Source organism: Octopus bimaculoides, chromosome 9 (assembly GCF_046866305.1).
Source record: "Octopus bimaculoides isolate indiv1 chromosome 9, ASM4686630v1, whole genome shotgun sequence".
Classification (NCBI taxonomy): Eukaryota; Metazoa; Mollusca; class Cephalopoda; order Octopoda; family Octopodidae; genus Octopus; species Octopus bimaculoides.
In genome coordinates, this window is record NC_142936.1 from 1,846,848 (window position 1) to 1,860,536 (window position 13,689).

General features: G+C 36.7%; 1 protein-coding gene across 3 annotated transcripts; it reads left to right on the forward strand.

The window, feature by feature from the left end:
* Positions 1-9: 9 nt before the first annotated feature.
* On the forward strand, positions 10-11,441 carry LOC106872562 (tRNA-queuosine alpha-mannosyltransferase). 3 transcript variants are annotated; one of them, XM_014919589.3, is made up of 8 exons: positions 10-134; positions 2,560-2,727; positions 3,309-3,791; positions 4,973-5,082; positions 6,217-6,361; positions 7,525-7,595; positions 8,970-9,061; positions 10,201-11,441. In XM_014919589.3, the coding sequence occupies exons 1-8, from the start codon at positions 73-75 to the stop codon at positions 10,294-10,296; spliced, it is 1,227 nt and encodes a 408-aa protein (XP_014775075.2). In that variant the 5' UTR covers positions 10-72; the 3' UTR covers positions 10,297-11,441. The 3 variants fall into 3 exon arrangements, with proteins under 3 accessions (XP_014775075.2, XP_014775074.1, XP_089213078.1); XM_014919588.3 differs by lacking the exon at positions 10-134 and adding an exon at positions 255-876; XM_089356952.1 differs by lacking the exon at positions 10-134 and adding an exon at positions 421-587.
* Positions 11,442-13,689: the final 2,248 nt, after the last annotated feature.

Here is a 13,689-nt window from a genome sequence, read left to right on the forward strand (position 1 = left end):
GTGAGCTCTGTTTGATAAATTAATTTGTGAGAGAGAGACACAGCGAACTTTTAACTCAAGCTGCCGTGCGGGATGTGTGTCAATATGGATGTGTACCTATATTTGTACGTGTGTAAATGTGTGTGCGTTTTCAGGTATGTGTGTGTAGGCTACAAAAAATTATTATTTGGTTTTTGTATTTAAATTTTGAAGATATGATTATTTTTATTGTAATTTTCAAAACTGAATTCTATTTTTATCAAATCGAATCACTTCTTGCTAAATATCACCCACCAAATAAAACGCGGCACTAAATTTGCATCAGCAACAACGTTGTTTATCATTTAATCCATGTTTTTTATTTTTACACGGGCATAAACTATGTTTGGCGATTTAATATTTTGTTTTTATTTTCATGACATCGATAATCTTTCTCGTTTCATTGATTAGAAATTCGAAAATATCAGAGTTAATTAGTCACAGCTCAGCTTCACAAATATTAATTAAAAACTTCCACAAGTGCCTCCTTAATTGGCGTATGCTAATCCGGATGTCACTCTTTCCCGCCGGATGTCAATTACATTATGTTTTCATTTTCAGTTCCCCATGTGAGTGCTGGAGCTTGTAAATTCAAAATGTTTTAATACACCGTGGGGTAGTTTTTGCTGGATACAGCAGTTCATATGCTGACACACTGTTCCTATTTATTTACACAATGACTATAATTTTGTTGGAGGCCTTTTACGGCGGTTCTCATAAACAATTGATTGATTATTTAGCCACAAACATACCTAAATGTTGCGTTTTCAAGTTACCGGCCAAAAAATGGCATTGGAAAGCGAGAACATCTGCTTTACATTTTAGTGAAGTTATACCAGAGAATGAAAACAACTACAGGTTTGTTGTGTCTTATAGACGAAATTAAATTTCTTCAATTACATCTGATCGACTCATAACAAGCGTGCAGACACAAGTTGTCGTCAGCTGTTATGAAACTAGTATTGTTTTGAGAAAGTTCATAAACTGGGACATGTTCGTATGTCTTGAGGAAGGGAAGACATCTGACCTTTCGCAACACTTTTCATCTCGTATAATAATTAATTAGTGGAAGATTGCCTTAATTAGCTTCTTAATTGTCTTAATAATTAGTTTCTAGATACTTGGTAATCGAATAATTCCGTACATATTTATATATGTCCAGTATTCAATATAGTAGTTGTATATTGTTTTAATATAATTGTAATACGTGTTCAGTTTTAATATTGTTATGTAATAAGACTCACTTATATAATGTATATAATAGAACTTGACCATAATACATATTTTATCTTGTTTCAATCATTAGCCTGCGACCATGCTGGTGCAACGCTTCGAGGAATTTTAGTGAAACATTGATCCCAGAACTATTTTCTTTTAAAGCTTAGTATCTGTTCTATCGGTTTCTTTTGTGGAACCGCTAAGTGACGGGGACACAAAGACAACACCGGTTGTTAAGCAGTGATGTGACATGCATGTATGTGTGTGCGAGTATATATATAACGGGCTTCTTTCAGTTTCCGTCTACTAAATCCACTCAAAAGGCTTTGGTCGGCTCAAGCTATAATAGAAGATACTCGCTGAAGGTGCCATACAGTGGAACTGAACGCGGAACCAAGTTTTCATTAAACTAGTTACTTGTCCAGTAAGAAGCTTACTTCCCAACCACATAATTCCGGGTTCAGTTTCACTTCTGACGACCAAAGCTTTGCGAGTCAATTTGGTAGAACCTGAAAGAAGCCCGTCGTATATATATATATATATATATATATATATGATCATCATCATCGTTTAACGTCCGCTTTCCATGCTGGCATGGGTTGGACGATTTGACTGAGGACTGGCGAACTAGATGGCTGCACCAGGCTCCAATCTGATCTGGCAGAGTTTCTACAGCTGGATGCCCTTCCTAACGCCAACCACTCCGAGAGTCTAGTGAGTGCTTTTATGTGCCACCGGCACGAGGGCCAGTCAGGCGGTACTGGCAACAGCCATGCTCAAATGGTGTTTTTTACGTGCTACCTGCACGGGAACCAGTCCAGCGGCACTGGCAACGATCTCGCTTGAATATTTTTTATGGCCACCGGCACAAGTGCCAGTAAGGCGACGCTGGTAACGATCACACTCGAATAGTGCTTTTCACATGTGTGTCTGTATTTGTCCCCCCACCCCCCAAAAAAACACAACTGATGATTAGCGGTTTGGCAAAAGAGACTGATAGAATAAGTACTAGGCTTAGAAAGCATTTCATCCCTTCCGAGGTCAATAAAATAAAGTACCAGTCAAGTACTTGGGCGAATGTAATCATCTTGCCCCCTCCCTTCAAAATTGCTGGCCTTGAATCCTGCAGTGAGCCAGTGTCTCATTCAGGGGCTATGTTGTGATTTGGTCACTCAGATGCCATGGAACCTAAGTAACAGGTCTTCTGCTTCATAGCGCTGAAGAGAGAAAAAAATAAAACCAAAGAACTTAATGTCACTGGAAAGTGAATAATAATACAAAATAAGAATTTTAATGTCCTTTTTTTCCCTTCTTTTTCCCCAGTTCCTTATTTACAAGTTCCGTATTGAACCTTGCTGAATTGGTAGCACTGCGTCCTGATTTGGCTCGACTTCATAAAGTTATCTATTTTCATGAAAACCAACTAATTTATCCTGTCAGGAAAGAACAGACCAGGGATTTTCAATATGGGTACAATCAGATTTTATCATGGTAAGCACATTCTAATTATTATTACGATTATTAAAGCAGAACTAGTTAAGTACTAGTTATCTGTCTGCGTTGACTTCTCTGGAGTAGATTTATTCAACCCTGCTTTCTCCTTATAGATTTGTAACTTTGTGCAAAAATTCATTATTGTTTAGGAATGGAGAATGGAGTATACTTTGTGTTAACTGTTGTAAGAATGTATTATATTTAATAGGATACACTACCTGTGTGTTTCAATTTAATTACAATGTAATCAAACATTTTAAGAGGTTTAAAGAAACAACAGAGTTTTTCGTGATTAAGTTGGTGCTTCACCACCTCATCCCATGTCTTCTTGGGTCTACCTCTACCACAGGTTCCCTCCACAGTTAGAGATCAGCACTTCTTTACACAGGGGCTTTCCCTGTTTTCATATCCTTAATTGCTTTATCTACCAAGAAATACTTAACAATTTTTCTTTTTTTTTCTATTCATTAATGAGGGTTTATTGAAGCTGAAATATTGATAATAACTTTTGGTTTGTTTTACCTTTTTCCCTCTGCTTTGCCATCAATCTGACACATCTCAATTTATACTTTCAACAGTGTTGTTGCTGATGTTGTAGTGTTCAACTCTGAATTCAATAAGAACACATTTCTACAGAACATCAACAGATTTCTCAACATCATTCCTGATTATCATCCAAAGAATCTCATGAAAAAAATCATGCCAAAGTGCCGAGTCCTATATTTCCCGTTATCCTTTCCTGACTGTCCAACAGAAAGCTTGCTAGAAAACAAATACTCCCATTTAACCCACGGCTGCATGATGGATAAATGCTTAGAGAAAGTTTTGAAAGAAACTGAAGAATGTGGCTCATCCTCAACACTTACAGAACAAATATCTGAGACGAACAATGAAGTCTTGATCAATGGAAGACAAGATGAAATTTTGACTAATGGCACTCATTCTGCAGTTGATTGGCAAAATACTGTAGATTACATCAGGGATAAAACTTTGGAACCAGAGATATTGCTATCTGTTCAAGAGAATGGTAAAATATTACATATTGTTTGGCCTCATCGTTGGTAAGTAAATAATTTTGGTTAGATTGTTATATCTTCTCAAATAAATATTTTTAACTAATTCGTTTTTAACAGTCAAGCTTGAAGTACATAAAGCTATAAATAAGAGTGTGTAAATATTCTTTTCTACTCTAGGCACAAAGCCTGAAATTTTGGGGCAAGGTGCCAGTCAATTGATTAACCTCAGTACGCAACTGGTACTTAATTTATTGACCCTGAAAGGATGAAAGGCAAAGTTGACCTCGGCGGAATTTGAACTCAGAACATAAAGACAGACAAAATATCGCTAAGCGTTTCACCCAGTGTGCTAACGTTTCTGCTAGCTTGCCACCTTATAGTGTGTAAATATTGTGTTAAAAGACCCCTTTGAATAGGAAAAGCTGAAGGCTGCCCTTGAAACTCAAATTCACATCTACTGTAAGCATGACAGGCATTCTACCACCATGGGGCCAAAGCAATCCTTCAAAATTCTTTATGCATTTGAGAAACTTTGTCTTACCAAATTTGTTTATTGGAACCATTATTTACATGCTGTCATTTATAGCTTTCTCTATTTTGGGTTCAACGATTAAAATGAATTATTTCTTTTGGATTTCAAGTTTTAGCACAAAAACAGCAAGTTCAGGGTGGGGAGGGTGTTGGGGTGGTTAAGTCGATTACACGAACCACAGTGATTGAGTGCTGCTCATTTTATTGACCCCTGAAAGGATGCAAGGCCAAGTCAATCTTTGCAGAATTGGAACACAGAATGCAAAGCTGGATGAAATGCCGCTAAGCATTTCGCCTGGCGTGACCATGATTCTGCCGGTTTGTTACCATAATCATAACTGATGCTACCATTCACTGCAGTCTTTTCTAGGAGCCTGGTGCAGCCTTCTGGCTTGCCAGTCCTCAGTCAAACCGTCCAACTCCTCTCAGCACACATTACCAGCTCCTACATATTTCCAAATCTACTTCTGAGATGGTTCTGGGAATTTGTAATCTATAAATAACACATTGCTCTTTACCATGTAACCCTTGAACTCACAATCCTGGGGTTGATGTAATCGATGTAGGCCTTGTGCCAAAATATGAAACCAATGTTAGTTATGGTTGACCCATTTAATTAGTGCTACTTTGAAAAACACAACACGTTAAAGTGTATTGATGATGATGATGGACATTCTAAAAACTTTTTTTGTCAGGGAACATGATAAAGATCCAGAAAGATTCTTTAATGTTTTGAATTGGCTCCATGAAGAAAATTTTGATTTCTGGGTTTCTGTTATTGGCCAAAGCTTTTCTGAAGTTCCAGGTAATTACTCTAATGTTTAATTAACGTAAGTATTGTATTTCTTTTTAGAAGAATGGGTTGGTAGGCTTGGCACTCCATCAGTTATGATGTTGAGGGTTCCAGTTGATTCGATCAACCAAACAGCATGCTCATGAAATTGACACGCATACCCTTGATGTAGTTTTCAAGGAAGTTCAGTGAGACATAGAATGTAACAAGGCTGGTCCCTTTGAATTACAGGTTCAACTCATTTTTGTCAGCTGAGTGGACTGGAGCAATGTGAGATACAGTGTCTTGCTCAAGGACACAATGTATATGCTGGGAATTGAACTCATGACCCTATGATCTTGAGTCAAATCCCTTTATGGGACTCATTGGCTTAATAACCAAATTGTAAATTTATCTTGGTGTTTTAACCCATTAGGTCCCACGGTCCTATTTATAAGACACTAAATGAAATTATTAAATAAGCTATATCACATTATCTCAGTGTCCTATTTATAGGACACCGAGTATTTCCATTTCTACTTGAAGTAAAGGAGTTTTAATAATTATTTTTTTCATTTTAACCTATTTTCAATCATCTGTAAAAATTTTAAAATAATATTCAGAAATTTTCATTTGTGTATTATGAGCCATCAAAGGAGCTTCTAAGTGGTTATTTGACTTGCTAGAAACAGCAGCCAAATCTTTCTGTCATCTCAAATAAAGACAATCATCATCATCATCATTTAACGTCCATTGTCCATGCTGGCATGGGTTGGACTGTTTAACAGGGCTGGTAAGCTGAGGGGCTGCACCAGACTCTAGTCTGATTTGGCATGATTTCTACAGCTGGATGCTCAACCTCTTTACAGAATGTGCCTCAGTGCTTTTACATGGCACAGCTGTGAGTATTTTACACCACCAGAGGATCAGTCTTAACACTTCTGAATACTTCTACTTGAATATCTTTAATCATAAGTCTGTACAATCAGGATTAACCTGGGTTTAAACAACATCATATATTTTGTGCATAAATAGAGATATCTTATGAAAACTGCCACATGCTGAATAAAGAATGGGAAGAATAGCAAAAAAAAAAAAAAGAAATTCAGTATTTTGTCTTTAACTTAAAATAATCATTTAATAAGATCTTTCATTCATATATTTCAGATGTTTTTATACAATCAAAGGAAAAATTAAAAATTCATCTCAAAACTTGGGGATTTGTTGACGACAAGAAAGATTATTATGAAATTCTAAAAACGGCAGATGTTGTTGTCTCCACTGCAAAACATGAATTCTTTGGAGTATCAATGTAAGTATATGTGCTTTTTCATTTTTCTTTGATCACCATCACATCTAATATCTTTGGGATCTGCCTCAAGTGTCTCATCAGATAAAAAAAACCCTAATTGTGAAGGTTTTTTTTTTCATGTTTGCCATGTAATATCTTTACCTCTCATCTGTACAGTTGGGTAAATAATATTGCTTTCAAATTTTTGCACAAGGCTAGCAAGTATGGAGAAGGGGGTAAGTCGATTACATTGACCCCAGTGTATTACTGGTATTTATTTTATTGACCCTGAACGGACGAAAGGCAAAGTTGACTTTGGCAACATTTGAACCCAGAGTGTAAAAATTGGTTGAAATACAATGAAGTATTTCGCAAGGCATACTAATGATTTTAATGCTATGCATTTCATCATCATCATCATTGTTTAATGTCTGCTTTCGGTGCTGGCATAGGTTGGACAGTTTGATTGAGGACTGGCAAGCCAGAAGGCTGTACCAGGCTCCAATCTGATCTGGTAAGGTTCCTACAGCTGGATGCCCTTCCTAACGCCAACCTTTGGACTCTATGTGGACTCAAGTGTACTTGGTCTTCAGTTGCTCTCTCCTCCTTCTGGATGCTGAACTGGATCTCATGTTCTATTTCTTAACTGAACCTACCATTACAACTAAGACAATTTAGTGTCTATGTCAGTAGTAACAGACAACCAAATGAGAGGATGTCAGCCAGATTCAGGAACTGGCGATGTACTGTTTCTGTGACTAAGGCCATCAACTCTGAAGTGGTGTTGCGGGGTTGATAAAGATAACCGCTATAAGCTGTGGGAGCATAGTAAAACTGACAAGTGTTTTGTGGGCTTGTAGTAGTGAGTTAGGGTTCTGGCTGAAGCGAAGGTTAGCTGAAATACACTGTTGTCATATCGGGTGGTGGTTGGGTGGGGTGTCAATGTCTCTCATCTTATGACTTTATATTCTCTTGAAAACCCAAAGATAAGAATCTATGGAAGTGCAGGGAAAAATAATCCTCCCCCCATCACCACCACCACCACCATCATATATCTATATTTCCTGCTGGCATGGTTTGGACAGTTTGACAGGATCCATATTCTACACCAAGACAAACCTTTCAGTTGTGTTCCAATATTGTTGTTCTTGGTGTTGACGTTATTTTCAATTTTATTGCTCCAGGCTTGAAGCTGTTTATTATGGCTGTTACCCTCTCTGTCCAAATAAATTAGTTTATCCAGAAATATTTCCACGTAAGTATCTTCCAAGTATTATTGTCTTATAATGTAACTTCTTACAACACTTTGCTTCCATGCTTAATGTCTAACTTTAACTGAAATTCTTTATCGTATCTTATTGCTATTGATTTTCTATCAATGATAGACCAGACAAATATACTTCCCATTGGGTGCATGTTTTCAAACCTCATTTTATTATAATTAATATTAATATTGTAATTAAGGTGAAAGCAGTGAGCTGGTAGAGTCTTGAGCATACTGGACAAAATGCTCAGTAGCTTTTAGTCTAGCTTTATGTTCTGGGTTCAAATTCCACCAAGGTTGACTTTGCCATTCATCCTATCAAGGTTGATGAAATAAGTGCCAGTTGAGCTCTGAGCTCAATGTAATTACTATCGCCCTTCTCTAGTGCTCCCTCTATCCAAGACCACTATTGACCTTCATTATTCTCTCGCATCACCCTTCTCTACTGCCAGCCATCACTCCCGCTTATCAGCACCCTGGCTGTCTCTTACCACTTCTGTGACTATCCATAGCATGGCTCACTCTCTGACTAGTAAACATCACTGCTTCTCTTTTATTACTCATTACCATAAAGGAGAGAGACAGATGCATGCACGTGAAGGGCTTCTACCCATTTCATTCACAAGGCATTGGTCAGCCTGGGGCTATAATAGAAGACACTTGACCAAGGTGCAACGCAATGGGAATGAACCTGAAACCTTGCGGTGGGGAAGTAAACTTCCTAAGCACACAGCCATATTAAATACGGAAATACCAACTGTTAAAGCCTATATTCTTCTCCCGATCAGATATCTATGTATGTATATGTATGTGTGTGTTTGTGTGTATATGGGTGTGTGTGTATATGTATGTGTGTGTATATATATGTATATATATATATATATATATATATGTGTGTGTGTGTATCTATCTTCCTCCAGTCTGTACATTTTTCACCTTTTTCTCTTTTTGTTTGTTTGTTTTCCTCCTATCTCTTGAATGTTGTTGAAGTCCTTGTCAGTTTTATTCTGTGAAGATATCCACCAGAGAAACAAGATGGCTGTTTTCTGAGTGACAGTTTTAGCCAACTTAAATATTTACTTAATTTCAACAATTGATTTCTATTGACTGGTCCTTTTATTGACAATGGCAACATCTGTTCTTAATTGCAAACATAAGCAGGTACACACGCACACACACACGTACGTACGTGTGTTTATTGTGAGCAGAATCGAAATATAAAATCAGTTTTCTTTTTCATCATTTAAAATTAACAAAACGAATATTTAAAATATTTGTTTAAAAAATGATGGTATTTTTTTCTATTTCCTTTTGTAAATTACATATTTAAACTGATTCATCTAATTACTTTTTGTTTATTTTTAGAATGCTACCTTTATAACACAGAACATCAGTTGTTTAAAAAGTTGAAGAGATTTTGTAAATTCCCACATTTGACTAAAAAATTACCAGAAAAGGTAAAGCTTATGAAATTTTCATTTCTATCCTTATTGAGGTGTTTTTTAAAGGCGCCTGGCCAAGTGGTTAGGGTCTTACACTCATGATCTGGTGACCATGGGTTCAATCCTGGACTAAGCAGCACATTGTGTTCTTGAGTAAAACACTTCATTTCATGTTGCTCCAGTCCACTCAACCGTAAATGGGTCACACTTGCAACAGAATAGCTTTCCAATCGAGTGTGGAGGGGCTGTTTGCCTGATTGCCTAGACATCAGGGTGGTATCATTTGAAAGCTAAAATGATGTAAAGGGCATTGTAGCCAATGATGTCTATAAGAACATCTAATAGGCTGATTGATCACACGACCAAGGTTTTTTTGTTAATCTGCAGTTGTCTTATGGCAGGCCTTAATTATTTCACCAAACCCTTGTTTTAACTACATTCAACATCCAACAGGATATGTTGGAGAATTCAACAGAGACGAACTTACTTAGAATGGAACAAGGCCTGAAATCTGGCGGCAAGCTATTAATCAATACTTTATCAACCCCTAAAGCAGTGTTCCCCAACCATATTTTAGACCTACAGACCCCTTTGATTCATATTCTACACAAATGGATCCTCATACCCATTCCATGTTTAAAAGAAATCCTCTTCATCATCATCATCATCATTGATTAACATCCATTTTCCATGCTGGTATGGGTATTTGTCCTCATCTTGTTTGTTGTTAACACAATGTTTCGGCTGATATACCCTCCAGCCTCCATCAGGTGCCTTCATCAGGCTGGAGGGTATATCAGCCAAAACATTGTGTTAACAACAAACAAGATGAGGACAAATATCCATCAAATGTAAATAATGTTACCTTTGGGTAAGTCTTCTACTGTAGCCTTGGGCTTACCTTGTGAGTGAGTTTAATAGACAGAAACTGGTAGAAGCCTATCTGTGTGAGTGTATCCTTGTTTAGAGCTCCCACGAGAGCTGTAAATGAGCATCACTGACAAACAGGCAAGGCTACTCATTTCCATTTATCCATGGAAAACATGTCAAACTCTGAAAAGATAGTATTACCTTGCTTGGAAACGGGTGAGGTCATGTTATTTGTATTTGTTTTCTTTATATATTAATCTATCTCTTATGATTTTATATTTCAGATTGATTTGCAACGCTTTATGTGGAAACAACTCAAAGAATCATATGAGGAGGTTCTGAAAGGAACTGTCTCTCCAGATCAGACAAAAATAGACTGAGAATGTTAAGGGCAAAGATTTTTCAGTCGAGGACACACTCCATACTGACCTTACGGTAAAAATTGCTTTCCTGGCTGCTTGTGAAGCACTTCATCTTCCAAATCTGTGAAATATCTGAAATAAATCTGGGACAATTTTTGCAAGAAAAATATATATGTAAGGTGTGAGTGCGATATATTTAATAGAAAAATACATATCATATTTCATTATTTGAAGATGAAGTGGAGAAGACCAGCAGTTGGTGATGGAAATACAGTGTTTTGTGAGATACAATGTATGTTTTGTATGTGTGTTGACTGCGAGGTTGTGAGTTGTAGTCGTCTCACACAGATTATGTTTGGATTCAACTGACTGCTATGGTGTGTCCTCTCTCTCTTAGAAAAGCACCTAAGTCTGTTTAATGGTTCTGCTTTAAGTTGAAGGGCTTAGCAGCAGCAGAAAGAGCATCTAATTACGAAAGCATTTGCTTCAACATTGCAGCGACACCCTACTTTTATTCTAACATGAGAAAATACACACATACAGGTGCGTGTGTGTGTGAAAATAGATATAGTCTTAAAAATTTTTGTAGGTTCCCCCACTACAAATCACTATCCTCTACCAATCAAGTCTTATCCAAAACATGTATTAATTTGAGGCATATGGTCCCTGTAAAAATAGGCCAAGCTTCAAACACTAGTCAGAAACAAGGCAATTGCAGCATAACACATCTATCTCAGCTTTTGAAAATTAGTGTAAACTGTGAAACCGGTTAAATCTTTAAATATAATAAAAAAATTTTAACTACTCTCAGGGCATTTTCAACTTCTATTTTTTACATATATATATATATGCCAGAATAAGCACATAAATGTGAAACAAGGTGGAAAGGCTACCAATAGTTTCATGTAGAAAGAAATCTCAATAATTATCAAGCCTGCCACATGGGAACATTGATACTCATCTCTATCTTGGATGAGAATACATGTAGTTACACGAGGCTGTAAGAGATTTTGTGATAAATAAATATACAGATCATAGGAAGTAACTTATAGGAAAATCATAATTGTCTCATTTGCAGTTGACTTAGTATCCTTATAGTGTGTATATATATATATATATATATCATCATCATCATCGTTTAACGTCCGCTTTCCATGCTAGCATGGGTTGGACGATTTGACTGAGGACTGGTGCAACCAGATGGCTACACCAGGCTCCAGTCTGATTTGGCAGAGTTTCTACAGCTGGATGCCCTTCCTAACGCCAACCACTCAGAGAGTGTAGTGGGTGCTTTTACGTGTCACCCGCACGAAAACGGCCACGCTCGAAATGGTGTCTTTTATGTGCCACCCGCACAAGAGCCAGTCCAGGGGCACTGGCAACGATCTCACTCCACAAATAAAATATATCAACAACATAACTAATCTTCTGACAAACTATAATGTTAAACATTTGTTTGAAAACTGAAAAAAATTCTCAACATAACTATATATATATATATATATATATATATATAATGTAGTTAGTCTAACCGCATTGTTTCAAGTATAATTTAAAATTATTTTGGAGTAAATTAAGTATTATTTTAATTGAATAATGCCATCATACCATTTTTAATATTACCTTTATGAGTAATTGGGCTCATTTGACATTGAAATATAAAAGTTACTGTTTTTTCAGTGAAATCATTCCACAATCAACAAACTGTAGTAAGATGCTGTAGTTTGTTGAGATACAATCAGTCCATCAGTTCACACGTTGAATGTAAATGTTTGCAATGATTCATCACCATTTAAGGCACATTTTTCCATTGGTCAGATGGTATCTGTTGAGGCAGATTTTCTACAACCAGATGTTGCCCTTCCTCTTTCCAAGCAAGGTAATATTTCCCCATGTTTTTCATGGAAGAACCACTAAGTTACCAGCATGTCAGCATTCCAACACCAGTTGACGCACACACAACGAGTTTGTGTCTGCCAAATCCACTTGCAGGTCTTTGGTCAGCTCGTGGCTATAGCAGGTGCTCAAAATACCATGCAGTGGGACTGGACCTGGGACCATGTGGTTGGGAAGGAAGCTTCTGGTCACCTATTTACTTATTTTAGGTAAATATTTAAATTCGCTTCAGGTTTATTTTAATTTGTATTTGACAAGATGCAGTTGATTGCTGGATGTTAAAGAGGTTTGCTGTCAGGTGAATGGCTGCTCTCGTAGCTTGCATGACTCTTTCAACATTTGCTTTTCATCATCATCATCATCATCGTTTAACGTCCGCTTTCCATGCTAGCATGGGTTGGACGATTTGACTGAGGACTGGTGAAACCGGATGGCAACACCAGGCTCCAGTAATGATTTCATATGGAGACACTGCATGATGAAATCCCTAGGACCCTAAAACTGAGGGACTCACTGGGGTACCACACCAACTTCATGCACAGCAGATTTCAATCTTTTAGATTTGAAAGATTCACATTAACAATCACTCTTTTTTTTTTTTTTGAAGTTTTTTTTCCCCCAATTCAAAGTCTGTAACTTGTATGGAAGAGTATTTTTCCAAGAAAGTCATTTATCAGTACTGTAAAAAAAATTATTTATGTTATGACTTTTTGTAAAAAAAAATTTTATATAAAAAAGTTTTGTGTTTTCTTTTTTATGGAAATGGTTTGTATTGTGTGCTGGAGAATATGGACAACTTAAAACTCATTCATACATACATATATGTGTATACACATGCACACACAAGTGCAGCTTTGATAACGGACGGAATCAAAAACTATTGAAGAGGTTACAAGAAAAAAAAAAAATTAAATAAATAAGTAAATGAGTGGAAATTGAACCAGTGTGTGTGTTAATTAATAAGACATTAAAACAGAATGGCTCTCCCCAAACACAAATTCACATAAAGAATCTGGCAAACCAAATACAAAAACAAAATAAAACTCGTTCTATTATATGTGATGTTAATTAACAGAACCATTAGTATTAGAAAACAACTTTATGGTATTTCTTCTGGCTCTTTACATTCTGGGATCAACTTTGCCTTCCATTCTTTTGGGGTTGATAAAATAAAGTACCAGTCTGTGGTATTAACTAACCCCTCCCTTCAAAATTGCTGGCCTTGTAGCTTAATCAGAAACCATTAAATGTGAGCATAATGTTTTATCTTTTCCTTGTTTCAGTCATAAGACTGTGGTCATGCTGGAGCACCACCTTGAAAATGAATCGAACACAGTACTTGTTTTTTTTTCTTTTCTTTTTAAACCCAGTACTTATTCTGTCTGTCTCCTTTGCTGAACTGCTAAGTTACAAGGACATAAACACACCAGCACTGATGGGCGACAGATACATATAAATGTATATACAATGGGCTTCTTTCAGTTTCCATATACTAAATCTACTCACAGGGCTATA